This window comes from Aristolochia californica, unplaced genomic scaffold (assembly GCF_029961685.1).
Source record: "Aristolochia californica isolate CCGP_79_NKW_82.1479 unplaced genomic scaffold, dmAriCali1.0.hap1 SCAF_11, whole genome shotgun sequence".
In the NCBI taxonomy this organism is placed as follows: Eukaryota; Viridiplantae; Streptophyta; class Magnoliopsida; order Piperales; family Aristolochiaceae; genus Aristolochia; species Aristolochia californica.
The window spans coordinates 33076181-33104091 of NW_027181782.1; the positions used below are offsets into that span (position 1 = coordinate 33076181).

Below are 27911 nucleotides of genomic sequence, written 5' to 3' on the forward strand. Positions count from 1 at the left end.
GGCCAATGAAAGGCTCATTCGAACAAAAAAGTTTCAATGAAGATCTCGCGAGCAAGGTCTGCTTTTATTAGACATTATACCAGCCAATGTTCCGTCGACTCCTGTGATTACTCTCGCCTGTTGAGACACTGCAAGAGCTTGAAAGGCCTTGAGAAAATCCACGCCCAGATCATCGTAACTGGCTTGCAGCAAAACCCCTTCCTTGCCTCTAAGCTGGTCAGTCAATATGCGGAGCACCTAGGAATGGGCATTGCACGTAAAGTGTTTGAAGCCGTGCGTGAAAGAGACGTTCTTCTGTGGAATGTGGTCATTCGTGGTTATGCCGATAAGGGCCCCTTTGTGGAAGCCATTAAAGTGTACCATCATATGAGATCGAGTGGAATCTGCCCTAATCGTTACACATTCCCGTTTGTCCTCAAGGCCTGTGCTGCAATTGGAGGCAGAAAAGGGAAGGAGATCCATGGCCATATCATGAGAGCTGGGCTATGGTCTGATTTGTTCGTCGCAAATGCTCTGGTCGCGTTGTATGCAAAATGTCGGGATATCCAGAAAGCACGAAGGCTTTTCGATGAAATTTGTGACAAGGACTTAGTAAGCTGGAACTCCATGATCGCGGGCTATAGCCAAAATGAGCAAATGAACGAGGCCCTAGAGCTTTTCCATCAAATGGTGGGAGAGGATAGTAGGATCATGCCAGACCGCGTCACACTAGTTACTGTTCTTCCTGTTTGTGCGCATTTGGCTGCAATCCAGGAAGGCATGTGGATTCACTTATACATCATAAAGTCAGGGATAGAAATCGACGTAGCTTTGGGCAGCGGGCTGGTAGGCACATATGCCAAATGCGGGCGCTTGGAAACCGCATGCCTGTTGTTTGCTAAAATAGCCGAGAGGAATGTAGTGGTCTGGAACATGATGATCGGGGGCTTCGGGATGCACGGGCACGCGGCAGAAGCAGTCGAAATGTTCTTCCAAATGGTAGAAACGGGAGTCTGCCCAGACGACATCAGCTTCGTGACTGTGATATCCGCCTGCAGCCATGCCGGGATGGTCGACAGGGGTCTCGAGTTCTTCAAAATGATGGAGAGATTCAGCGTCGAAAGAACCGCAGTTCACTATTCTTGTGTAGTAGACCTCCTGGGCCGTGCAGGACGATTAACCGAAGCCTTCGAGTTCATTGAGAAGATGCCAGTGAGGCCGGGGAAAGATGCATGGGGTGCCTTGCTCGGGGCATGTCGGATACACGGGAAAATAGAGCTCGCAGAGCTTGCAGCAGAGAGGCTATTCGTGCTCGACCCTGATAATGCCGGGCGGTACGTGGCGCTGGCTAAAATGTACGAGGATGCTGGGCGAATGGAGGATGTAGCCAGAGTAAGAAAGCTGATGAGGGAGAGGAGGATCAAGAAGCAGCATGGGTGCAGTACGATTGAGGTCGACTGTGTGCTCCACATATTCGGGGTGGACGATGATTCGCATCCAATGGCGAAGACTATCTATGATACCCTGGAGCATATCGAAATGGAAATGAAGTAGATAATTTACAGTACAAAGCTTACCAAGCGAGCTTGTCGTCTTTTTGCAAAATTTTGATTTACGATTATGTCATATTTTATTTATTTAATTGCAATATAATTTTTTCAGGGGATGATCGAAGTTTTTTTTATATACGAAAGAAAAAGAAGTCAAATTCTTTTGCTAAAAAAAAAATTACCGGAGGAGAAATATTTGATTTCCACTGTAATTGGGGGCCTAGATATTTTGTTCGTACAGCCTTGATCGTTTTATCAGATGTAATCAAAGCTGTTGATCAGAAGTGCTTTGTATAGCGGTTTCTCTTCGTTAGCAGAACTGCCACGTAGTTATCTGGGCCCAGAATCTCCTGAGACGTATTACAGGCCCAAGATCGTACCCGACCACAAGTCGTTCGTCTGGCAGAGCAGGAGAAAACGTCAGAGAAGGAAGAGAAAACTTCTCATCTGGCCATGGAGTCTCTCGCGGCATCTGCAGCGATCGTTTCTTCACCATCTCCGGGTTTTCTTTTGTCCCCCAGCAGAAGTCTCAATAGGCGTCCTTCTATTCTTCCTCTTGCCTCCGGAAGTACGCGTCTTTTCTCCGCTTTGTTTTCTCGTCCTTGTTTTACTCGTTTAATCTTCTGATCGCCCTTTTGGTTTTTTCTCGTTTCAGATCAGGGAAACGAAGTCGATTTCGAGGATTCTCGGAATACTAATCTTGTCCCGCTGCTCAACAACCGCGCCTCCCTCTCTCCTCTCTCAAAGGTAATCTGTTTCTTGTTTTCTCAATCATTTGAGTTTGAAGAATTTGATTATGTTCGTTACTGCTTTTTTTTTTTCCTGATTTATTTGTTGGCTTACTGATAGTTTGATCGTTGATGTGTTAGGATGCTGCAATGGGACTGGTTTTGAGCGCGGCCACCAGCCGGGGCTGGACTACGGGGTCTGGCATGGAGGGTCCGTCTGTACCCGCTCCTTCTGTTGCTGCGGCTAAGACCGAGCATATTTCGACCTTCCCGTGGTCTCTCTTCACCAAATCCCCTCGCCGCCGGATGCGTGTGGCGTTCACTTGCAACGTTTGTGGTCAGAGAACAACTCGCGCTATTAACCCTCTTGCCTATACGGATGGGACTGTGTTTGTGCAAGTAAGAATTTTCGATCTTTCACTTATTTTCTTCTGTTTTTTTCTATGTTCAATTGAAGCTCCTATCCATTTTGATCCGATTGAAATTTCTTTTAGTTTTTTTCTTCTCTTTTAGATTTGGTCTTAATTTGATTAATTGACGGGTTGTTTTTTTTCTTTTTTCTAGTGCTGCGGTTGCAATATTTTTCACAAACTCGTGGATAATTTGAACTTGTTTCATGAGATGAAATGTTACGTGAACCCTAGCTTCCGTTATAGAGACGCAGAGGGCTTCAAATTTCTTGATATGGATGGCGATGATGGGGATGACGGATTTCCTCTCGTTTGATGGGGGGAAGGATCGGTGGCACTCACTTTTATCTCAAGGATCTGTTGGCCTCAGTTTGTACATTCACAGCTCAGTTTACTACTCTCTCTCTACTCTGTTGTTGTATGGTAAATATAGTCTTTCAATTAACATTGACCATTAGATTGTATATCCTCATATGAATTGGAGAGTTGGATAAATGAGATATAAGATCTAACTTGTACGATTGCTAGGTTTTTATAAATGATCCGAGGACTTGAAACCCAGCTTTCAGCTAATGTTTATGGGATGATCCCGATTCACATTTTACTCCTTTATGAGGAAAGCTCCAATTGTGAAGAGTTTCATGATATTGGAACTTCAAAATTGCAAACACACTCACAATTGCTTGAATGATTGAAGTTTCCTTAATTACTATACGCGTTCCCAAATTGAATGGTGCTCTGGTTCCATGATGTCTGGAATGATGAAAACTGTTACTCTTGATGTTGCTCTTTAGAGAATTATGGTTCTTTGACATGTATTTTTGTGGTGCTCTCAGATGTCTTAGCTTGTTGCAGTCGTTAGGAGGCTGCTCCTTGAGTAAATTTTGCTTGTAAGGAGTTTTGCTAGACCTGTTGATTTGTGCAGGAATTATGTGGAGTAACTAAAGTAAAGTGATTTTCTAACTGATTCAGGAAGTCAATTTGAGGGCATTGTTAGAGGACATAGATTGGGAAATGCACAGGTCCTAACAGTCTGTTTAGACTCTATCAGCTCACCTCATTTTGCTTGGTTTCCTTTCCACTTTCCTCAAGCCAGTCAAACTGCTATTCAACTTTTTCTTGTTCTTTCTCTTCTTGATAACTTAATAAATTGCTCTGCCTCTCTCATCAATGGTGAGGCACTGCTTTGGTAAAATCCCCATGACAGGGCTTTGGATGGACCTGCTGGAAGGATTCAAGTCCTGCTCCGGCAAACTACAGCTGATCCTTTGAATCAGGTATTCTTTCATGTTGCCCGGCTGTTCAACTCTAAGTTGCCCTCTTTTAGTAATCGCGCTCCTTATCTATTGCAACTCTTTCATATTCTACTATCTGGGTCTGTTTGGAAACCCATGGAAAAGAAAAGAAAATGAGAATTTGATCTTTATTATTCCCAAAAATAGTTAGTGAAAAGGAGAATTTGATCATTATCTCATTTTTATTAACTATTTTTTGGAATAATATTAGTCAAATTCTCATTTTCTTTTTTTTTCATGGATTCCAAATAAACCCTAAGAGAATTTACTTGTACTTAGTGTCTTCATGTTGTGATTATTTCAGCTACAATATTTTAAAGCGAACTTCTGAAGTAAATCTAGCACTTCTTTTTTAGATGAAAGAAGTTGTTTTAAATTTTACGGGTACTTGCTTCAGTGTTGGATCTAGTTATTGATAAACGTCATTAAGCATGCCCTATAGAGAACTCGAACTTCCTATCAACATGCTAATAAATAATTTCCTAGTAAACCCGTTTAAAAACAAAATCTATGTAAATCTGTAAGACAAATGTCCTAAACATTATGGTGTACTTGTCAGGGATAGAATACCTGTCTACTGATTCAAAAATGCTTTAGATTAGTCTGTATCAGATTAGAATGGTGGTTAAGACTGTTCAATCCTTGAAACCTTGAAACCGTTTTTCAATTAAAATTGTCTGGGTTGTGGGATCTGCTCAGATGGGATTAAATTTTGTATTTGTAAAGTCATAACTTTTCAAAAATAAAATAAAAAAAATATAAAGAGGAAGTGATGGTAATATAATCAGTGGCTATCTCAGCTGTCCAATTAAATGGTTATTTTAGTCATCATGGGATGGGTAAGATAGCCAGTTTCGTATGTTTTAAACCAATTGGTTTCTTGTATTGGGTTAGCCATTGGGTTTAGCCAGTTGTAACTGAGCCACAAATCAGGCCACCCGTACCAGCGGCAGCAAATTGTCATCCCATCCAACCAATGAGACGATCCCCACCAGATAAATCCTTCCCTCTTCCATGGCCACACATATCGACCACTCCTGCGCTTTTATCGTCTCGCCACCTCTCTAACTCTCCGTCTCTCTGCCTTGTCTTCCCGTTTCCCCTTCGCATCCAGTTTGAAAGGCCACCATGACCACCTCAGTCGCCATCACCACCCCCTCCTTCACGGGCCTCAAGGCCTCAGCTGCCGGCCCGAGCTCCGTGCGCTCCACCCCGGTGAAGGCCCCCGTGATCTGCGCGTCCGCGCGCACCATCAAAGCCTCCTTCAAGGAATTGGGCCTCGCCGTGGCCGCCACCGCCGCCAGCGCCATGCTCGCCAGCAATGCCGTCGCTTTCGAAGTCCTCCTGGGAGGCGACGACGGGAGCCTTGCTTTCGTGCCCAACGAGTTCTCAATCCCCGCCGGGGAGAAGATCGTGTTCAAGAACAACGCCGGGTTCCCGCACAACGTCATCTTCGAAGAGGACGAGATCCCCACCGGCGTCGACGTGTCCAAGATCTCGATGAGCGAGGAGGACTTACTTAACGCCGCCGGGGAGGTTTTCTCCGTGACTTTGGATGCCAAGGGTACTTATACCTTTTACTGCTCACCCCACCGGGGAGCTGGCATGGTTGGTAAAGTCACTGTGAATTGAGTTGGTGTATGTGATTCTTTTTCATTTTTTTCTTGACGTTATGAATGCTTGTGTAGTGTCTAGTGAGCCAGTTTGTACATCAAACAACCTAAAAAATTAGAGTATGATATCTTAAGCATGACATTCTTTTATGTGTCGATTTTTGGGCATTACAAATTTCACAACTTAAAAAAATGTTCTGCCAATGGAGTACCTACTTGTTTAGCTTCCTTCATGTTGAACCTTATTTGCTCCTGTGAAAGCCATGAATCACCATGAAAGTGTCAAATTGCATATACCATCGTCTTAGGGATTGTTTAAGGTTCTAAAGAGACATTTTCAACTTGCACATGGTTTCTCTTTACTCTTAACCACAAAACCCTAATCCTCAATGTCTCTTTTGGTGATGGACATAATGCAAGGAAAGATGCTTATATGTTAAATAAGTTGTTTCCGTAGATAATCAGTTCATTTGATCAATAATCAAGCAATAAAATTATTGACAAGTTATCATAAATAAACCCTCAATTTTTTTTATGAAACTTGATGAAAAGATTATCAAGTTATAACCCTGGTAGAGAAGTAAATTTTGTGTGAGTCCATATATTCCCTAAATATTGAGATGTTACTTGCCAAAAGAGTATTTTCTTGAACAACAGCAGTAGCAAGCAGGAAAACCTTCTTATGCCCATATAGTACTCAATTTGATTTAAACCACATCATCCAAACTATAGATGCAAATATGACCTCTATCAACTGAGTACTATTTGGCATTCAATGGAGAGCAATGAACACGCTACTTTCGGTATAATTCAAGCAAACCATTCCCGTTTAGTTTTGCCTTTCAGTAGATCAACTGATTAGATGAATATTTTCTAATCCTTTCTTTTTCTCGCTTCTTCCTTTTCTTTTCTCTCCACTTTCTGTGTTACAGACACAGCCAGTAGTTATTTTTATTCTAGTCTTGTTCAATTTTTTAAAGTCCAACCACTTGGTAACAAGGATATGAAACTCTCACTTTCACATAAGATAAGTCTAATAGCTTTAAATATTTGTTGAAGTTGGTTTACTAAGTACACACTCCGCTTCATTTCCAAATACTTGGATGTTCGAAAACTGTAAAACACTTTCGAGGTGAAGAAAATCAGATGTATGCTTCTAATTCTGTCGATTGAACAAGGTTCAAGTAAACACAATTTAGTATAAGCCACAATTTTTTTGATAAATCAATTCTTTATTCATGATTATAAATTATATTTTATAAACAATTAGGAAGGTAGAGATCGTCTCCATCATCATCATCATCTTGAAACAAAAAAGATGCGAGGGAAAGGGCTAAAACCCAGTTACGAGAGACTTAACTGAACCAGGTCTTTGCATTGATTTAAGAGTGATATTTATACATAATTTACAACGAGAGATACAATTTAAAATAGAAATCTACTTTATATGAGAGCGATACATTTCCATTCCACCACCAAAAAACAAATTAGAAGGGCGAGCAGAAACCAATCCGTTGAACGTTAGGTTGGATCAGTAGATCTCATTGGTGGTTGCCGATCATGGAATTAGCTTCTCTCTGATTTCTCTCTCTCTCTCGTCGCGGATATAATCTAAAGACGAGGAAGGAAGAGCTGCAAGATGGAGAAAGTACTGGAAGTCGTGGACACAAAGAAGAGCTGTCATCCGCCACCGCCACCGCCGTTGCCACCGCTGCCGATGTGGACTAGAAGGCCGGTGGTCTGTAAGAGCGTGACGAGGGAGGAGATCGAACGCTTCTGGCGGAAGAAGAAGCTAGACGAGGAAGATCATTTCCTGGCTGCTCTCAAGGCGGCTGCCAGGGTCAGAGCACGCAATTTCTCTGTAAGCTGGAAAATCATGTTTCAGCTTGAACAAGCTCAATTCTCGTGCGATTTAGGTTTCTGAAACTAGTGATTTTTTATTTTTTTTGCTTGATAGTTAAATAATTTCGTTATTTGTATGCTCAGGATGAGGAGTACAGAAGATTTGAAGACTCATTACAGGATAATGAAGAGAACAAAGATGGCGATCAGGAGAAGAGTCCGATGACCGTGAAGAAGGACGAAAAGCCTACAGAAATCCGCGTCGGAATCAAAGACTGGTAAGTCGATAACCTTTTCTCATCACCTTCTTCGTCCAGCTCTTCCATTAGTCCATCACCGTACGCAATTTTCAACTCTTTTCTATTCCAGCGGGAATGGCGATGACAGCAGAATTCAACTAAGGATCAAAGATTCAAAATGTATCTTGATAACTGCTAAATCAAAAATAAATTCAGTTCACGAATTGAAGTGTCTGAAGATCTTGATCAATCAACCATCGGAAAAGCGGCCGTTTCTTTCTTGAAACGGCCGGCGGAATCCGTCATCCGACGCCATTAAAATATACTTGTTTTGCTTTGAAGATCAATCGATAAGATTAAAAACGTATGAATATACTTATTAAATGTTCCTTCCTTAAAAATTAACGTGAAATTGCATTTTTAAATAGCATAGACTGGGAGAGGTCTGACTGGTGGCCAACCGGTTAATGAATGTAGAGATTCCTGTTTGTTTGGTTCTTAATGTTGTCTGTTGTTTCAAATTCCCCACAGACAGTTCTATACTTGCAGGAAATGATTCATCAGCCGCTCAACCTCGAAATTGTCTGCCAGCACTCCCATATGGAAATTTGATTATTATTATTTAAAAAATAGTTAATAAAATTAAATAATCATCAAATCATCCTTTCCATTAACTATTTTTTAGAATAATAATGTCCTTAGGTTCCAAACATATCATTAGGGTTTGTTTAGGAAAAGAAAAGAAAAAGAGGAGAGAAATGTATTTTTTGGTGTTTCGCTGTAGAGAATCACCCAAAGAAGAGAAAATAAGTTTAATTGTCACATTTTTTTTTCATTTTTTCTCTTACAAAATGATGGAATTCGGGGAGAAAAAAAACACTTGACAGTAAAGTTTAATCGTCAAAATTTTAAAATATTACTAATCTCAACAAGAGATACTACATTTTTTTTTTCTCTTCACTTTCTGTGTTCCAAACACTATTATTTGTTAAGGTTCATTAATTAATTTTAAATTTACTATTAAAATATTTGTTCGTGCAGGTGGACTAAAAGTAAGTATGCTTATCTGAACCAACCAGCAATAAAGTCGATGGAGAAGCCAAAGAGGACTACCACTTACATTCCAAATTATATGTGTTTCTACAAGCCTCCGCTACAGTCTTTCTCTCTCTTGGGATTTTCTCAATAAGTATTGGAGTCACTTGTGGATCAAACTGCAATGCAACTAATACAACCATGGCTATGTGTTTCACCTTGTTACGGTATGTTAATTTCAGCTCTCATAAATGGCAAATTTGTTGTGTGAAACCTATTTTGCCTTCTCTATTGTCATTATCTTTTGGATGTAAATCATCACTAAGAAATCTATGTATGACTCGGTGTGTGTGGTATTAACTGTTCTTTGTGAATGTAGCAATTGGGGTGGAGTTGGGTAGATGTGAATCGATTTGAATCCTATCTCCAACTAGAAAAAGAAAAAAAAATCCGACTTGAGTTCATGTAAATTAAATGGACCCATTTAAATTAAACTATAAAAATTTTAAAATTTAATTAATGTAATTTCTACACTTTTTTCTTATCTTATTTGTCATGGTTATTGTTAATCTAAGTTTTTCTATTTTTTCTTATTTTCAATGGCAAATTGCCAAATCAATATTGTGGTAACTTATAAATAAGTGAACTCGGTGGTGATCTTGTACATTCACTTTTGAAAGGGGAAAAGTTGGGTATATCCATCTTTGATTTAGTCCCACCTCCAACTTCATTACCTTCATAATTTTATCACCCCATGAGCAATATGTATCTAGCCGTTCCTATTTCATCCTCTCCAAATTGCAATAGGATGATAGAGATAAAGGATAGAACGTAATCCTTAAAAGGATAACATTCGTTTATCCTACTATAACACCAATGCTCAAGGATAACTTTTATCCTCATTGTAATGTTTATCTTCTCTTCAGTTTAATCTCTCTGTAATCTATAAATTGACTTCGTCTCCATCAATATAAATATAAAAGATTTTCTTTTCAATATGATATCAGAGCGGGGAATGATAAGAGATGTAAAAAGAGAAAAAGATGGAAAAGAAGGAGAGGAGGAAGAAGAAAAAAAAAAACAAAGGAGTGTCATTTTTTCTTGAGTTTCTTTTTTAATTCCTATTTTCATTGGAAGTTTGAATCTCTTGTCATCTTTTTAAGTCAGATATTTTAGAAAGAAAAATCCATGTATGAAGCAGTAAAAGTCAGGCAGAAAAGTTATAAAACATAGCACCGACTTTGTTGGTTGTATATAGAAGAAAATCTTTCTTGTTTACATTGACGGAGACTCTAAATTGCAGAACGAAAACCATGGGTATGAATCAAATAGAAGATTCTTCTGTTTGTGTGGAATAACCAGAGCGAAAGGAGTCAAGAAAGCTAGCTTATTCTTAATTTTTTATCCTTCGACATAATTTCTGAAGTCCTCACTGTGCTATCGGACTGTACGCACGATTAGATGGGCTAAATTCCTGCAAAATTCAGCCGAAAAATCTGTTCTACTGTCTTGAGATCGACCGAAAAATAGTCTCGCCAACCAAGCGAGAGAGATATCTCGTTTGAGCTACGTTACTCTGAAATCTCACAGAGCAGGAGCGAGTTCTTCCATAGGGAACAAAAACCAAGCTGAAGTTCTGAACATAATGGCTGCTTTCTCCAGTTTCGGAGTAAAACACTCCGAAAATATGTAAGGGCCGTCCCCTGAAGGCTTACGACCCACTTTTAACGAAATGGCGGTTGCACTTGTTCGGACCTGCTGCAACTCCAGCACCTCTGTAAATGCCTCTCCAGACAGTTCCAAGTGGCGAACAGTAGAACACCGTTCATGACCCCTCAAACAGAGGTCAGTTCCATCAAACCGTGTAACCGTAAAGCTCAGAAGTGAACATGTCACTTGTTCTGTAGCTCATGGTGTTTCTTTCTAGGTGGATGCTGGTCTCATGGAAGAAGAAGCTCTCCGTGTGTTCGATGCTGAAGGGTACGACAATAATGAGTTTTATCAAGAAGTCATCGCGCTTTACCATCGAACACCTTCCCCTTTCTAATCAAATCTTGCTCAGGTTTGCTCTCCTTGGATGAAGGAACATACACTCCTACTGCAGAGAAGGTGTTCCATGAAATGTCTGTCAGAGACTTAGTTTCTTGGAATAATGGGTATTTCACCAATGGAAACCGATGGAAGGCATTATTATACTTCATAGAAATGGACTGAAGCTATGAAATCGACCGCTTCAGCTTAATTGCTGCCTTGGGAGCTTGTTCTTTAGAAACTCATCAGAAGAAAGGAATGGAAATTTACTGTTCTGCAATAAGATGTGGATTTGAGTCGAACCTCATGATCCAAACTTCACTGCTTGACATGTATTGCAAATGCAGAAATATGAGTCTTGCAAAAGATTGTTTCAGGGCATCTGCCGAATGAAACATTGTGCACTGGAACGTTCTAATTAGTGGGGAACGTTCTAATTAGTGGGTATGTGTCGAAAGATCAATCTCACAAAGCATGCTTCTGCTTGATTAGGATGCAAGAGGTCAATCCAGACGCAGTTACAACAATATCAACCATCATTTGAAAGAAAAATCTCTTCAAGGTTTTGCTAGTAGAAAGGGTCTTCTCCCTTATTTACATGAGGTGAAACTAAATCAGCAGCTAAGTTATTTGATGCGATGGATGAGAAGAGCTTCATATCATGCAATACCTTGATCAAGACTTATGTACAGAATGGATACTATATGCATGCCATTCAGGTCTTTCATGTCTTGACAGGGGAACAAGAGCAGCAGGATGAGGTTACTCTTTCAAGCGTAATACCTGCTTATACTGAATTAGGCTTCTTCAGGCAGGGAAGACAAATCCATGGTTATGCTCTAAAACATGGGCATGGTTCAAAAACTTCGATATTGAATTCCATGATTTATATGTATGCAAAATGTGGTGATCTAGAGAGTTCACTGAAGATATTTGATGACATAGTGCAGAAGGATGTCGTATCATGGAATGCGATTATAATGGCGCATATGGCATCCATGCTTATGGAAAAATGGCTCTTAAACCTTTTTCTATAATGCAGGAGGTAGGGATTATAAGGGATTAAGTCTCCCATGAAGCATGCCAGTGTAGAGAAGACAACAGGATGCAGCATCCTTGAGCTGAATAGAAAGACATGCAGTTTCATCAATGGAGATCGATTGCACATAGAAGGTGATATAATTCATGACACAGTGGAAATTCTAACAAGAAGAATAGGGAATCCGTTTAGACCACAAGATGAAGTGAACAAAAAAGCAGATTTACCTACTAGTCACAGTGTGAGATTAGCAATTTGTCATCGGTAATTTCCACTGCAGTTGGATAATATGGCTCTATTATTCTCTTTTACCAATTTGAACCTGTCACTTCTGTTGTTCTTGAACATCTTCTGGGTTTTAAAATTTAACATTTCTCCCAAAATACTGCATAGCAAAACCTGGGTTATTGCCACAAGGGGCACTTTGGGTTAGTTATACAGAAAGGGAAATTCTGCCCAAGCAATTGATGTTTCAATATTTTTTTTCCCTGTTCTTCCTAACTAAGTTACTCATGTGAAAAGGAAACAATAGAATCACAATTCCAGATAACAAAATTCAAATGAAATCGCAATTAGAAATAACATCATCGTGTCAATATACATAGATGAGAGGGAGCATATCTCGGCAATCTCAAACGAAAGAAAAAGGCAAAATTCACAGACTAATGCCAAAAGATTAACGAAACCCTAGTTCAATTTGTGCAATAAAGAGAGAATTCAGCTTGTCGATTGACTTAAAAACAACACGTTACCAATCCCTGGATTGGTCTTTATTGGCGTTCTCCACCATTCCTTTAGCTTTCTCAACGAGCTTGTCGAGCGCAGCCTGGACAGCATCTCGTCCACCAATCAGCAGCTTCGTTATGACTTCAGGATCGGTCTCGAAACGTGCCTCTTCAAATTCCTTACGGGCATTCTGGCGGAGCACATCCCGCCACAAGACGCCCCGGTCGTCCGTCCAGGTGAAGAAACGGGTGACCCGTAGAATGTCACGATACAGGCTGAGGGCCTCGCGGCGGTGGCTGGTCAGGCGGCGGCGGGCTGAAAGGGGATCTTCGTCTTCATTATCTTTGTTGCTTTTCACCACGTGCCGGTCCAATAGCTCCTCTATAGTGTCAGGGCCATTGTGGAGGAGACACCTCTGGTTCCAGAACCTATATTTTTTTCTGGTGATGGGGGATGAAGCGGAGGTCAAGAGTTCCCGCCATGTTTGAAGCTTCGAGGCCATTATTCCCCCCCTCCCCCCTTTTTACATCAAAAGATCTGTAACACAGGAGAAGAACAAACAGAGAAGGTGAAACAGCAGGGAACTCGATTGCGATAACGCCTTCTTTTCTCCGACACAATGCAAAAGCTTTATTGGATCAGGAAATCGGGCTTCAATGCAGAAATACCAAGAGAATGGTTTGAACTGGTTTGAGTTGGGCCAAGTGGACCGAGTTTAAGGTAAGGCAGGGGCCTATTGAGGAGAGAATACCCAAAATAGAAGAGGCCAATCGATCCAAATATGTTAACTGCATGGTTTTCTAACTCAGACTAAGAACGAACTCGTTACTCAGAAATCAGAGTTGGATTAGTCCAAATTGGAATCGAATCACACACACCACTTCAAAAATGTTAACTAAAAAAGAACTGAGCCCTCTGTTATAGAAGGAAATATTATATCTTAATCCTACACGTAAGAGGGATGAAATCATTAACAACTCTTCACGAGACCGAGCCATCCATTGTAGATGTGAGAGGGACGAAACAATTAACAACTATTTATATTAAGTCAGCTTTTTTCAGTAGCCAAGCATTTTTTTTTCAATTATGGCTCAGTTTGGTAGTTTACACGGGGCTTAAAGACCTCTAAAATGAACTAAAAGATCATCACACTTTGTACAATCTTTTTCAAACACTTGAACTTCGCATGAAAGTGGACATATATATTCTTAGTAAGGGTGTAGGTTTAAGATAACAGTGTTGCAGTATCAGTAGTAAAACAGTACTGGTAAAGTTTAAATTGATATAAATCTAAAACAGTAACACTCAAACAACCATTAGTCTTCAAGCTTCAAGGTGTTTCCCAACAGGGCCTTTTTCTTCTGGTTCAGATAGGGTTGGAGTTGCTGGTATTCCAAGATAGCCCAAACCAAATGCCTGAACGAAATCTCAGGCCAAAGAACATTTGGAGCAAGCAAGATGCAAAATGTAGTCTGCCACAAGAGGAAATTACTCAATCGAGCCTCACCCGAAGTTCTCAACAATATGTCAGGATCTGGGCACCCTGAGGTGTACATATGCCTTTCTAAATCTGGCAATGTAATTATATTTTCTTCCGAATCGCATTCAACTGACCTTGTCTCCCAAATTTTGCTTAGTTGGTCTTTACATGATTCCTGCACAGCTTGAACAATTTCATCCCTGGAAGTGTAGGCTACACATATTGAGAGTACAGCTTTCGAATTTCCTGCAGTCGCTGCCATGACTTTCTCAGTTGCTATTTTCACTGGACTAGGTAGGAGTCCCAAATTACCAAAGAAATTAACCTTGATTCCAAACTCTTTTACTATGCTACCTTCTTTAAGTAACCCTTCGATTTTCTCAAGCATTAAATCCATAACAAGTTGGACCTCCTCAGGTTGCCTCTTGAAATTGTCAATGCTGAAGGCATAAATTGTGACATACTTCACACCCAATTCATAGCAGTATTGGAGAATTGACATAAGAGCGAGAAAGCCAACCTGGTGTCCGGAACCCGGTTTCAAATTCCTATACCGAGCAAATCTTCGGTTCCCATCCATTATAAAGGCAATGTGCTGTGGGATGGGACCAAAAGAAAGCACATTAAAAAGGCAGCGCCGGCAGATATCATAAATATTTCCACAGAACTTGGATAGACTTCCTCTGAAACTGGCCTCCATTTATAAACCTACACAAAACAACCTTGCATAGATTTAAATGAAAGACCAAACAAACCCATAAAACAGGCGATCCCTTCTCCTAAACTCAGCAACTCCGATTGCAGTAAAGGATTTAACTGTCTTCACACATCAAGGATGGATCATATGTCCACCTTCATCAATCTTCCATTTAATCTTGAACTTCTCTTCCTCCAGCCACCTAGATGCCATAAAGACTTATTGTCAATTCAGAATAAAGAAAAATTACCACCAGTTACTAACTTGTACGTGTAATAACATTAAGAGATGTGCATTTTGTTTACAAGGCAGTGCTGTAAACAAAAACTTAGAGGCTCACTAATGGAACAACAGTAACTCTCAAGCAGCAAAGCCAGTTACACGGTACAAATGAAGCCAACAACACTTCAGCTTGCTGAAAGTAGTAAACTGCAAATAACTAGACTGAAGGAATAGATAATTTTCTATTTAGTTAGCATGAAAAAAGATGCCAGAAAGTTTTGTTTGAATATTGAGATGGTTTTTCTCAGCAAAGAGAAAAAAATAAACTCTAAAATATTGTCAGAAATCACACTTGGGTCGTGCATTCGAATGTAAGAACAAAGTAAAACCTCAATTGACAAATGACAAGTACATATTTCTGGATGGAGGTTTTTTGGCTGCTTACTGGAGAAAAAACAGTTGTCCAGGCCACCACAAAATCCCGAAGTGGTGGCTAAAATTGGTGTAGCATGGACTAGAGTAACTCAAGACAGTTAATTTGGTGTGTTGGCCTAAACCCTAAACCTAAAAATACTCTCCATATGTGCTAATCTGAGCGGTGAAAATGTATGATAACAGACAATCCAAACTGGTACATGTGAAGAGGATGAAAAATCTAAACAGACTCAAGGAACTGGATCAGAAAACTGTGTTTCTGTACTTCATATGGAATAAATAAATCAAATTCCATCTCACGTGTCCAGGAGTTCAAGTAACCCTTCAAGGTCTCTCTTATTTACCGAATGACGTGCTGTGAGAGTATCACAACGGGTTTCATTATGGTATGAATCCTTTCAGAATACATGTACATAATCTCAAATAACACAAGTAACTACGTGCTGGATCCAGCTTCTCTGCAGGCATAGTCTTTTACATTCAAAATACTATCATTGCGACTGAAAACTTAGTCTCAAATTAGAAATGATTAAGATAAAGAATGAACTGTAAGGCCACAAGGTCATCAGAGGAGGCTAGGCTCAAAGGAGCTTTCTATTCCTCCGTCATGACTTGCTTCAAACGCTGCATTTGGAAGTTCACCAGCACTGTAACTAATTCAGTCACCTTGTTTTGAGGGGACATTGTATAATTTAAAACACACTTCCCATCCTGGTTGTGAAATCCTTTTTTTTCTGGGGATTCCTTACAAAACAGTAGCCTTCTGCAAATAAATTGTTAAAAAGTATTTTTTCTTCAAGGAATAGTCGACTATTAGGAGAGTCCATGAGAAAAAAGATGATAACAGGCCGATTCCTGTGCTCAATGCCGTGACAAACAATTCAATCGATCACATCCGGCATTATTCTTTAACTTCTCTTTCCGCATAACAGGAGAAATCTACATTCTAGTCTAAAGGAAGATCTAAAACAAAAGATCCATATAAAATGAAGAAAGGGGATCACCACCAAAAAAAAAAATTCTTTTTAACACAAGAGAAGCATTGGAAGACGACCTAAAATGGACAAATTCTGCCTTTTTCCTACTTATATTCGTCTGCTTTTTGTCCATTTTAGGTTGATTTTCTAACTTTTTTTTTTTTCTTTTTAACACAAGAGAAGCATAGGAAGACGACCTAAAATGGACAAAAGGCAGACAAATAAAAGTAGGAAAAAGGCAGAAAAAACATAGAAGAAAAAAAGTACCTCCGGGAAATCCACCTCCGTCGTTGGGACACTGGACTTCAACAAAGCTGGAAGGCGATAATCGATACTGTCGGTGAAGAAGACGGTCAACAGCGAGAATTTGGGAGAACAACGTCAGATTCCCCGGTGGGAATATGAGTTCCTGCTCCCGATCAAGAGTACAGACGCGTGGAGACTCAAAGGCCGCAAACATCGACATCTTCAATAGAAAAACCCAAAAGAAGTGGCCGTCATGAAGATTGCACCTTTCGAATAAAGAAAGAAAAGTTGACGCTTGCAGTGTGATACAGGCAAAGGGGGCTCCACTCGAATGTGGGTCCACACGTTCACGGTGGTGTGACTTGTCAGCTCTGTTAAAAAATCGGATCGGACGACTCGGTCAACTGGAGTCGGTTCTTAGATGAGTTACGGGTCTGTATAACTCGGAGAGAAGGGGAAACGTAGTTGGCCTTCTTGCTTCATCTGTTTGGAGCCTTCGGCCGAGGAGGAGAATTTTATATTTTTTTAATTACATCGACATCATAAACGTTTGCACCAAAGTCCGGTTGGATTTTATAATATTTTTTTATTAATAATAAAAGTGGAACCCATCAAATGGAATCATTTAAAAGGTTTTTTTTATCACAACATTTTAATGTTTTGTTTGGATTCCCATGGAAAATGAGACAAAATGAAAGAGAAATATAGTTTCTCTTAGGGGTGGCATCGAACTAAGCCAGTTCGCAAGCGGTTTGAGTTCGGCTCGATTCGATTTATCTGGATATTGAACAGATAAGGCTTGTTTGAGTTAACGAGCCGAACTCAACTGAATTATGGTTCGGTTCGAAAGCTCGCAAGCCAGCTCGTTAACTTAACGAGGGCCCGAGAGCCGAGAGCCATGATCGGGAGTCATCTTCAACTCTTCGAGTTCGACTTCGATTTCTTCCTCCCCTCGTTTGTCGTTGTCGATCCTTATCACCGCCGAGGCCTTCCCATCCACTACTATGGTCGCCTCCATCGCTGTCGACAGCTGCTCGCCAGTCGCCTTCGTTGCAGACTCCCTTACCCCCGCGTAGTCTCGATAGCTGCTACTTCTGTCGCCATCGCCACTACCGCTAGTTCCCCTTGCACCCTGCATCGTCTCGACAGAAAATCAAAGACCTAAGTTAGGGGAGAAATAATTTTCCACCTGCGCGCGCAAAAACATCGTGCGATTTCGCATGTGAAAAAAAAATTGTTTCTTGAAGTCCGACTGTCTCTTCCTCATAACTCTTGAAGAGACTCAAATTGTGTGAGCCTTTGAGGTACTTTCTTAATGCTAACTCCACTTAAGTTTTTTAGAAGAACAAATTGGTATCATTTCATAACTACTAATGTATGAATCCATGCTCCAAAAAAAATGAAAATGGGCATACGATAAAGTCATCCAAAACCATTTTTCTTAAACTTTTTCTCTGTCTCAATGATCTGGTTTTCCAGTCCTTGAATTAGAACGATCTGATTGAGTACAAATGAACAAAATTAGCGTTGCTTCTCAAATGAATGTTTTTGTGTTTAATTATTGAATTAAATTTGTACAAATTTATGCAACTTTTATGAATAATTTTATGCATAATGTATAGATAATTTTATGCAGGGTTAATATACAAAAGGTTATGTCCAATTTTATGTAAAATGTATGCATAATTTTATATAAAATTTATTTAATATGTATTTTATGCAAAGTTTTAATGTAGGTTGGAACTCGAACTCAGTTAAAATTATTGGGCTCGAGCTCGATTACAATTTTAGGCTCGAAGCTAAGCTCGAGCTCGAGTTTAAAATATTTAAATCAAACTTGACTCGAAGATAGGCATATTCGGGCTCGGCTCAATTCGATGCCACCTTTAGTTTCTCTTATTTAATATACGTGGAAAATTTAAAATAAAATAAAATTAGTAATATTTTAAATTTTAATAATTAATATTTTCTCTTAATTTCTATTTTTTTGTCTCCCAAAATTCGATCATTTTGTGAGAGAAAATTTAGTAACTATTATTTTCTTTTTTCTTAATAATTCTCTGTTGCCAAATAAAAAAAAACTTTATCTCCCTTTTTTTATTTTCTTTTATATAAGTTCCAAACAGGCCCTTAATGGAAAAATAAAATAAAGCATAATGGAACTGGAAGTACAAGAACTTGAGGTGAATTTGAAGCATCGGAAGAGAGCACAGAGATTCGTCAATCACAAGAATTTGAGGTGAAATTCAAGCTAGCTTTGATGTAGAACTTAAAATTTTCAACGACTCCCTCCCCTTAGTGAGAGTCTTCTTTAATTTTCTTCCTAGTTTCTCCCTTCTTTTTATAGAATATAGGAATGAAGAACAATATTGTTGTTATTATAATTAATCAAATGTAAACTATTTATAGAATTATACAGAGAGTTTGTAGGTGATTAGGACTCTAAAATTTGAGTCTATCTCTAATTCAATCACTAGTTACCTTTATCTCTATCATTATCTTTATATCTATCACTATGTTTATCTCTATCTCTATCTCTATCATACTCTTTATATCTATCACTACTTTTATCTCTATCTCTATCATTATCTTTTTTTCCCTTTGAACTTAGGTCGTCTTGGTAGCACCAAGACGGATGGTGTTGGCAGGTTGGGGGCGGTTAGCGCGAACGACGACGGCAAGACTGAATCGTGATGACGACAGTGTCAGGAGAGTGAGTTGGAGAGACGATGGGATAGGATCGTGGTGGGGTGGGGTGGGGAGAACTCTGGGCGGTCTGCACTATGGCCTTCGGGGTGAACGAAGTGCGGTGATGGCGTGCGATTGCGAGCGGCAACTGTTTGGTGCTGAGAGGGTCGAGCTGCCAATTCAAACGTAGTAGGGGCCGGTCGCTAAGCGACGTCATGCGGTTGGTCGCTTAGCGATGGCCGGCGACGATTCTCGACGGTCGACGAAGGTAAGAGACTTGTCGACTGTTGCAGAGACTCCGTGTCGTAGGACCGTCAACAGGAACTTTGAGCAAAGCAGAGTTTTGGGACTCTGTTGCGGCGACGACGACTGAATTGTTGGCATCACACGGTGGCTTCGGGGGGAGGGGGTAAAATAGGTTGGCCGAGAGAGGGAGTTGTCGGCAGAGCGGACAGTGGTGGCAGCGGGGTGACGGCGACGAGGATGTCAGGCAAAGCGGTGGTGGCTTTTTTGTTTTTTCAAAAATACCTCCGACGAGATTGCATGGAGAAAGGGAAGAGAAAATACTAGACATGGGCGATGGTAGTGAGCTGCAGCTACGGAGGCTGCTTCCGATAAGGATTTCCTGTAACGGTAAACTGGTTCTGATTAATCGATCTGAAGCTCTAATACCATATAGAATATATGAATGAAGAACAATATTATCGTCATTATTATAATTCTTTACACCTGATCAATAATAATGACAACAATATTGTTCTTCATTATTATTGATCAGGTGTAAACTATTTATAGAATTATACATAGAGATTGTAGGTGATTAGGACTTTATAATTTGAGTGTATCTCTAATTCAATCACTAGTTATCTTTATCACTTTTAATTTTATTTGTTTTACATAACTTGCACACTTGTGAAATAGAAACAAACAAACCTTCATGGTAAACAAGGAAACGTATTTAATGAAGAACCTAGAAAATGGTTTGAATATGGATTTTTATCATATGTAAATATCTTAATTTTGATTCAACTTTGGAACCAAATTGAATACTTTATAGGATATGACATTAAGGTCCGATAAATCCATAATTTTGTGTACGGTTCAAATTTTTTGAATCTGGTTACTATATTAAACACACCCTAAACTTTACAAAGTTATGATCTTTTTCTAATTCAACTTTTAGTAGTTGAAAATAGCAATTAAATGATGACAATATTTAGTTAATAGGATTTATTTTCTATTAATATTATTTTGTTTAAAACATATGTAGTGTTGTTGTTCAAAATTTTAAGAATTAATAAGAATTTTTAAATTTAAAAAATAAAATACTTTGAGTACTTATCTCTTTGCGAAATTTCGACATAATGTTTGAAGTCCATCAATCCTCTTCAACGATTACTCTTTTATGGGAGACCTCTATCACAAGAAATAGGGTAGAGTCTCATAAGAGATTGGTGTGACCACCTCAATATGTGCATATATAGAGTTCAAAGGTCCATCAACCTATTTGATTCTAAAGCAGATTCCTCCGTTATCTCAAACTTCCTGTACAAACTCAATTTTTTGTTGAATGAGGTTTCCTTCAACAATTGAGTTTGACCCCAAACATGAATCCCAACATGTAGAGTCCATTGGACCCAATTCTAATAAAATTTTAAATAAAATTTTTGAAAAATAATTTTTTGTGAAACAATTTTGAAATAGTTGTCCTGTGAAACTGTTTATGAAAAATAAAATATCCATAATTTTGAATATAATAAAAAATTGTACAGGTTTATTGATTTCTCTAAAAAATATGATTTTAACCTAGGATGATTTTTTCTAGGTATAAAACCTGTCAACTATGTAACAAACATTAATTCTCTGAAATTGCTAGATTCATTAAATAAAATTTATGTGATTGTTTCCATTCCAAAACAATCACATATATATATCAAGTTGAGTCAATTCATAAAATCAAAGAAAGTGAGATTAGAAGATGATGGGGCTCAAAGTTTGATTACCCTATGGTGATGTGACATATATGATCATATGCCCAATACTCCATATGAATCCATATAAACATAAAAAAAGTCTAAGTGAACTGCCCCAGTTTGTCACTATTATCAACTCAAATGAATTTTTGGACACAAGACCCCGAGACACTACATTGATACAACATCCACCTCCCAATGATCAACCATCAAAGGGATGAAATCCATGGAATAAAATAATGCATGCCCAAATTGGTGAAAAATGTTGAGTAGGACCACATAGTTAGAAACATTAACAATCCACCACTTTGTCCAATCAGAACTAAGGAGAATAAATTACAATGCCCATACCATTAAAATATACAACGACCAATTTTAACACCAATCCCTTAAATAAGATATAAATAACCATTTATGCAAAAAAATTAATTGCTAATTGGTTTTTCTTTGCACATTTTCCCTAATGAAATCGAACACTTCATTAATGATTGAGAAAAAAATATGTCATTGCAAAAATATAAAAGCAATTACATCTATAAAGATCATAGGAAGTATATGAATGTGATAATAAGTATGATTCATGGTAAATGCAAGAAAATTATTTGAGATTTTTCAAAGTATAGCTTTTAGCTGAACTCCCCTTTTTACATGAATTTAATCTTGATAAAAGTCCATTCCAAACATGACCAGGTAAGAAGATTAATAATTGAGCAAATGAAGATTAGTTAATCTCGATTTGTGGTAGTGTGTTTATTATGCTTTGAATATCTTTAATATAAATTGATTTCATGTGAAAATTGGAAATAATTGATTTCATTACTTTTACTAATCATAACTTTTCTTTTGAAAAATAATGAAATTATTTTATACGATTATGCATAAATAGAAAGTTAATAAAAATTTAAAATTTCATTTAATTTAGTCAGACAACTAAAATTTTGTTAAGTCATTTTTATGGTTGGTCCAAGTTCGCATGCATACGAAAGTGTTCAAGCTGGCAAACCGATATATTTATTCCAGATAAATGAGGGACGAAAGACTTCATATAATTACCACTTACCTAAACTCGAATTATTTTATGTATTAAGGAGTACGACTAGTAGTGATTATTTAGGGGAAAAGTGTATTATTGATACATATTAAGGATAAGAATTATTTCAAGTGTAGAATTCTAATTTTTTTTATTGTTTTGGGATGAAAGCTAGTTCGATTTGTAATAGAATTGTAATTTATTTTGTCAAGAGGCTGGCCAATACAACCTAAAAGACTAGTCTGTTAAGTGTGGAAAGCCACCGCTCACAAGAGTGGATGGAACCACTCTAATACCCACCTCGCCCATTCTCTACCACCTCTCACGAGATTCAAACGTGGGACGTGGCGTGCCCCAAAACTCCCGATGTCAAGAGGCTGGCCAATACAACCTAAACGACTAATCGGTTAAGTGCGGAAAACCACCGCTCACAAGAGTGGACGGAACCACTCTAACACATTTAACTAAAAGAAAAGTTGATATAAGGTGAAATTGAAAACCTAACCCATCTAACAAATCCATTTGATAAAGCAACTCCAATTAGCATCTAATCAATGTTTCTCATAAAGAGTCTCCACAAAATTTTAATTAAAATAATGAATAAAATTAAAATAATGAATAAAATTGATAAATTCCCATAAATTATTTTTTTTATCAATAATAGATAAAAAAAACACTTAAATCAACTTTCATTATTAATCCTCTTTTACTCTTCCTTCGTGTTTAGTGGAAAAATATGTTTTGGGCGACAAAGTAAGAAGGTATGTGGGTCGGGTCCATAGCTAGCGTCAAAGTGGACTCTACATCTATAATGGGTTTATTTTTAGATTTATGGTGGATCATATATGGGCCATGATCGATCCTTTAAGCCCATACTATCATAACGTTGTGAACACTAATGACTAAACCTCTGCTTAGGGTTTTTCATGTCTCAGAGCAGAACAGAGCCTGGACTGTCCCTTCCTGTTCCCCATGGCTTTCGTCAAACCAAAGCTTCTTCGTTCAACTTCTCCATCTCTTTCGGTTCTCCAGCGTTTCAAGCTTTGCTCTTCTTCTGCTCCTTGTGCTTCTTCCCTTTCGGATGACGACGAGAACACCAACGTAAAAACTCCCCAACTCTCCATATTGGAGTCTAACCTTGCTGAGAAATTCCAAGCCTTTATAAAGAAACACCACCGCGAGAATCCTAGCCCCAGTTCAAATCCGTCTCCTGTATCTCCCAGTTTCACGATTCCGGCTCTATCTGCACTCTTCTCCCGCCAGTTTTCTTCCTCCTCAATCTCCCCTGCAGTTGTCAGTCACGTGGTCGCTCAATGTGGGGCACCTCGCCATGGCATCCCCTTCCTTCAGATACTATCATTCTTCAACTGGGTTACTGCGCAAAGCGGCTTCGGCGCCTCGGCCGACCCTTTCATCGAAATGATCGATCTTGCTGGGAAAGTTCGGGAATTCGATACTGCCTGGCATTTATTAAATTCTATGGGGGCGAAAGGCATCCAAATCCCCACTAAGGCCTTCTCTATTCTAATCCGTCGCTACGTCCGTGCCGGTCTCGCTGCTGAGGCTATTCACGCCTTTAATCAAATGGAAGAGTATGGCTGTCCGCCTGATTTAAACAACTTTACTTCTACCATTGCGATTCTTTGCAAGAAAAGACGGGCCCAGGAAGCGCAGTCCTTTTTTGAGTCCTTGCAGCAGAAATTCCCGCCGGACGTGGTGGTCTATTCCAGTTTGGTTCATGGTTGGTGTCGCGCGGGAAATATCCCAGAAGCAGAGAGTGTTTTCACGAAGATGAAAGAGGAAGGGATTAAACCCAACGTGTACACTTACAGCTGCGTCATTGATGCACTCTGCCGGTCGGAGCAGATAAATCGGGCTCATGACGTCTTTGCCGAGATGATTGATACTGGTTGTGCACCAAATGCCGCCACTTTCAATAATTTGATGCGGGTTCATGTAAAGGCCGGCCGTACCGAGAAGGTCTTGCAAGTTTACAATCAGATGAAGCGGCTCTCTTGTGCACCCGATGTGATCACTTACAACTTCCTGATAGATGCCCATTGCCGGGACGAAGACCTTGATAAGGCCACCAAATTGCTTAATCAGATGGCTGCCAGAGGTTGCAGTCCAATTGCCTCCACGTTTAACTTGATTTTAGGTTGTATTGCAAAGCTTGGGGACGTGAACGCTGCACATAGGATGTATGCCCAGATGAAGGAATTGAACTGTAAGCCTAACGCTGTGACTTACAATTTGTTGATGAAGATGTTTGCCAATTCCAAATCAACAGATATGGTGCTTAAGCTGAAAAAGGAGATGGATGAAGAAAAATGTGAACCAAATGTCAATACATACACGATTTTGATCTCCGTGTTTTGTGGGATGGGACACTGGAATCGGGCATATAAGTTCTTCAAAGAGATGATTGAAGAGAAATGCTTGAAACCAACTTTGCCAAGTTACCAAATTGTCTTGGAGCAGCTCAGGAAAGCTGGTCAGTTAAAGAAGCATGAGGAGCTTGTGGAAAAGATGGTGCAGCGGGGTTTCGTGAGCCGGCCTTTATAGGTGAGACTGGTTCATGTGGTTGTATTTTGGGTGCTTGAATTTTGTCTCTTTATAGTTTAAATTTTAAAATATTGCCCTTAGACTGACATTCTATAGCATCGGCCAAGATCGCATCAGTCAGTGAAGAAGGCTCATGCCAGAAATTTTGCATACCTACTCTATATATTGGATCTTATGCCTGGTTGAAATTTTACAGCAAAAGAGATAATATGGAAGTATATATATCTGGCTGTGGGACTTCTCCCCAGTTGATGATATTTATCTGAGTTTTCTGGCAGATGGATTTAACCTCTTAGCCCTGACTATTCTAAGGCACTTGTCCTATACAAGGGAAGAAGGGAGAGCAAGATTACATAGACATTGTGATTAAAGATGGAGAGGTCTTTGGCCTGCCGATTGGTTATCTGGAGGAGAGGTTACCAAGCTCTAACGAGAACAATGTTTATTGTGGGGATAAAACTGTTGGGACATGTTATGATTGCATATGCCATCCTTGTAAAAGTATTAGGCAATAAAAATGAATTACTTCGTGTAAGTAATTAGTGCACAATAAGCTAGAATGATGAAAAAGTTGTTAGATGGATCGTTATTCGTCTACTAACACTTTGGCCACTAATGTTGTTAATGTGAATGTTCTCTTGTTCTTTTTGGGTATTTCTGTTTTTGTCATTGATGATTTGTGAGCTGTATAGACATTAAACACCCTGTTTACCCGTGAGCCTGATCCAGGGGAGGTAGATCCTGCTTTAAAATTTTCCTGAAGATAGTGAAAAGAGCAATACATTAAGGCTGTGTTTGGATCATAGGAAGTGGAGAAAAGAAAAGAAAAGAAAGAGAAAGAAAAATAAAAGAAAAGAAAAAATGTTTGTTTTCTCTTGTTTGGATGCCCATGGAAAATGGAAGAGAAATGTAGTTTATCTTGTTTGGATACATGTGGAAAATGAAAAAGGAAAGAAAATTAATAATATTTTAAATTTTTTATGATTAAAATTTTTCTCAAGTTTCTATTTCTGTTCATCCCAAATTCCATCATTTGTGAGAGAAAATTTATTAACTAAGAGAGTAATTTTCTTTTCTCTCAATGATTCTCTGTTGCCAAACAATAGAAAATACTTTTCTCTTTCCTTTTTTTTATCTTTTCATTTCTTTTCTGTGGATTCAAAATAGGCCCTAACTGTTAATAGAGAGGATTCGAAGACCTCATGATTCTGGTTGCTGGAGACAGCCGAGGGATTCCTTTGTTGAAGTCATTTGTGTTTGAAAATGCTTATTGTAAAGAACAAAACTACAATTTGTTGTCCTTCTGGTTTCATAGTTCTGCTGAATTGCACGGATGGGAGCTCATATGACTACTTTAAATATATGAGTATGAGATTTTGCTACACTATTTTCAGAGAAGAAAAATTACGCACTTTACCTTATCCTGTGACAACCACAGATCGAAACTGGCATTCCAAGCAATAAAGACTGCATGGACCTGCTTTTATCTCCATAAGAAACACTGGAAACCTGTGCTTACAAAATCTATAATGGGCCCTATAGCTTCTTCATACAAAATGGTGGCTTGCTCATCTGAGTTGTCAAGCCAGTCTTTTCATGAATCAATCAACTTGTGATCTTTTGTTATTGTTCAATTTGCTTGGTTGAGATTCATTCTTTACCTTCAAATCTATTTACTGAACAAGCCGAGTAGCTGGAACTGCTGATGTTGTGCATAAAGAAGATAACTGACTCTTTTATTCAGAGGCTACTTCAAATCTTGTACTGTTCTCCAAACTATGGCGGCTTCTTAAAGTTTGAGGTGATCTAAACAATTATAGCAGCTTTTCAAAGTCTTATCATGATCATTTTACTCTGTCATACCCCCTCATTATCATGTTTCTCCTTCCACTACTCCTGTCTTGCATTGGCATTGGTGTTCTCCATGCAATAGAAGGTTGTGATAACTGTTTATGTACATATGAACAACCCGTAAATGAATAACGTAAGCGATGATGATAGTCTGATTTGATAGTTTCAGTGGTGGATATCTGGGGTGTGATAATTGCCCAAATACCTTTTGCAAGACATTTCCTTGTGTTAATATATAGTAAAAATTTTTGGTTTTATGTTCTCTTTCACAGAACAAAGTACTGAAGTACAGCTCAAGATAGGCAAATGGAAGCACAGGCAAGATGCCCCCTAAACAGTGCAAATGAGATGGTGTTCAATTAAGCACAATATTCTGTAAGTTTTTTTGGTAAAATCTTATTTCGTTTTCCTCGATTTCATACATTTACATTCGTATTTATATACAAAAAATTACAGTTAATCTTTCCTGGTCTCTCGGATCATATCCGCCTCTGATGTTACAGAGGACTTCTTCCTCTGTTTTTACGGATCTGGAAGATAGCTCAACAGAGGAAGAAGTCCTCTGGAAGATCTCACACCAACATATTCATGGTGCTGGATCATATCCAGAGAGGCCTCACTATTGAATCAACGTCAACTCATCTGGCAATTAGCTTGTGATGAGGCTTCTAACATAGTTGATTAATTAAATGTTTCTTGGCTTTCAATTCTTCCGTTAAGACATGAGATATGATGCATTTGGCTTGCCTGAAACATCATGATTGGAAAGCCATATTAGAGGTATATAATACGCTGTGTTTGTGATCTCACTTTTGTCTGCATTCAAAAGATGATCCGCGTAAACTTATATTATGTATCATGCATAGGTTGGCACTGGAACTATGTAATTCAAGCTTTTACACAGGCATTTCGATGGTTTTCGGTTGGAATCTGGAAGAAGACTACCACAGAGTAGGAAACATGTTTCATGAGGGATATCCAGAGATGATTGAGAAGAGCCCTTATATAGTAGCTTCTTGAGACCAATATTCATCTCTTACATTCCTGCAATTGAAAGTTGTAGCTGGGTCATATGGGTGAAGAGCTTCATGTACTATAAAATTTATGTTGGTGGGAGTAAAAATGATTCTGGAAGACATTTGACTCTTATTCATTGCTTATCCTATTCTAAAAAGGATGCCATCCAAAGTATAAGATTTACTCAGAGTTTCAGGCCCTGATAGTGTATTTTTGGGAAATATTGGAAAGTCATTTATGGTA

General features: G+C 38.9%; 8 protein-coding genes across 11 annotated transcripts; 6 read left to right on the forward strand and 2 right to left on the reverse strand.

Annotated features, from left to right (window-relative positions):
• Window positions 1-32: 32 nt before the first annotated feature.
• On the forward strand, window positions 33-1556 carry LOC137944864 (pentatricopeptide repeat-containing protein At5g48910-like). Its single transcript, XM_068790642.1, has one exon. The coding sequence runs from the start codon at window positions 37-39 to the stop codon at window positions 1531-1533; it is 1497 nt and encodes a 498-aa protein (XP_068646743.1). The 5' UTR covers window positions 33-36; the 3' UTR covers window positions 1534-1556.
• A 269-nt stretch (window positions 1557-1825) lies between these two features.
• On the forward strand, window positions 1826-3474 carry LOC137944766 (uncharacterized). The gene is made up of 4 exons (XM_068790510.1): window positions 1826-2097; window positions 2185-2276; window positions 2399-2656; window positions 2822-3474. The coding sequence occupies exons 1-4, from the start codon at window positions 1983-1985 to the stop codon at window positions 2981-2983; spliced, it is 627 nt and encodes a 208-aa protein (XP_068646611.1). The 5' UTR covers window positions 1826-1982; the 3' UTR covers window positions 2984-3474.
• A 1436-nt stretch (window positions 3475-4910) lies between these two features.
• LOC137944656 (plastocyanin-like) lies at window positions 4911-5725 on the forward strand. The gene has a single exon (XM_068790363.1). It carries the CDS (start codon window positions 5091-5093, stop codon window positions 5592-5594), a length of 504 nt encoding a protein of 167 aa, XP_068646464.1. The 5' UTR covers window positions 4911-5090; the 3' UTR covers window positions 5595-5725.
• Window positions 5726-7185: 1460 nt separating this feature from the next.
• LOC137944805 (uncharacterized) lies at window positions 7186-9099 on the forward strand. Its single transcript, XM_068790560.1, has 3 exons — window positions 7186-7436; window positions 7562-7695; window positions 8698-9099. Exons 1-3 carry the CDS (start codon window positions 7215-7217, stop codon window positions 8843-8845), a joined length of 504 nt encoding a protein of 167 aa, XP_068646661.1. The 5' UTR covers window positions 7186-7214; the 3' UTR covers window positions 8846-9099.
• A 2261-nt stretch (window positions 9100-11360) lies between these two features.
• On the forward strand, window positions 11361-11788 carry LOC137943807 (pentatricopeptide repeat-containing protein At4g35130, chloroplastic-like). The gene is made up of 2 exons (XM_068789240.1): window positions 11361-11681; window positions 11765-11788. Exons 1-2 carry the CDS (start codon window positions 11361-11363, stop codon window positions 11786-11788), a joined length of 345 nt encoding a protein of 114 aa, XP_068645341.1.
• A 527-nt stretch (window positions 11789-12315) lies between these two features.
• Window positions 12316-13119, reverse strand: LOC137944721 (uncharacterized). The gene has a single exon (XM_068790446.1). It carries the CDS (start codon window positions 12987-12989, stop codon window positions 12510-12512), a length of 480 nt encoding a protein of 159 aa, XP_068646547.1. The 5' UTR covers window positions 12990-13119; the 3' UTR covers window positions 12316-12509.
• Window positions 13120-13668: 549 nt separating this feature from the next.
• On the reverse strand, window positions 13669-16747 carry LOC137944149 (dehydrodolichyl diphosphate synthase CPT3-like). Its single transcript, XM_068789698.1, has 2 exons — window positions 16566-16747; window positions 13669-14866 (listed from the first exon to the last, which is right to left on the reverse strand). The coding sequence occupies exon 2, from the start codon at window positions 14665-14667 to the stop codon at window positions 13804-13806; it is 864 nt and encodes a 287-aa protein (XP_068645799.1). The 5' UTR covers window positions 14668-14866; window positions 16566-16747; the 3' UTR covers window positions 13669-13803.
• Window positions 16748-23188: 6441 nt separating this feature from the next.
• LOC137944129 (pentatricopeptide repeat-containing protein At1g20300, mitochondrial) lies at window positions 23189-27852 on the forward strand. Of its 4 annotated transcripts, XM_068789665.1 has the most exons (4): window positions 23189-24800; window positions 26494-26601; window positions 26924-27026; window positions 27518-27852. In XM_068789665.1, exon 1 carries the CDS (start codon window positions 23208-23210, stop codon window positions 24798-24800), a length of 1593 nt encoding a protein of 530 aa, XP_068645766.1. In that variant the 5' UTR covers window positions 23189-23207; the 3' UTR covers window positions 26494-26601; window positions 26924-27026; window positions 27518-27852. The 4 variants fall into 4 exon arrangements, with proteins under 4 accessions (XP_068645766.1, XP_068645765.1, XP_068645767.1 ...); XM_068789664.1 differs by lacking the exon at window positions 26494-26601; XM_068789666.1 differs by lacking the exon at window positions 26494-26601 and having other exon boundaries at window positions 27556-27852.
• Window positions 27853-27911: the final 59 nt, after the last annotated feature.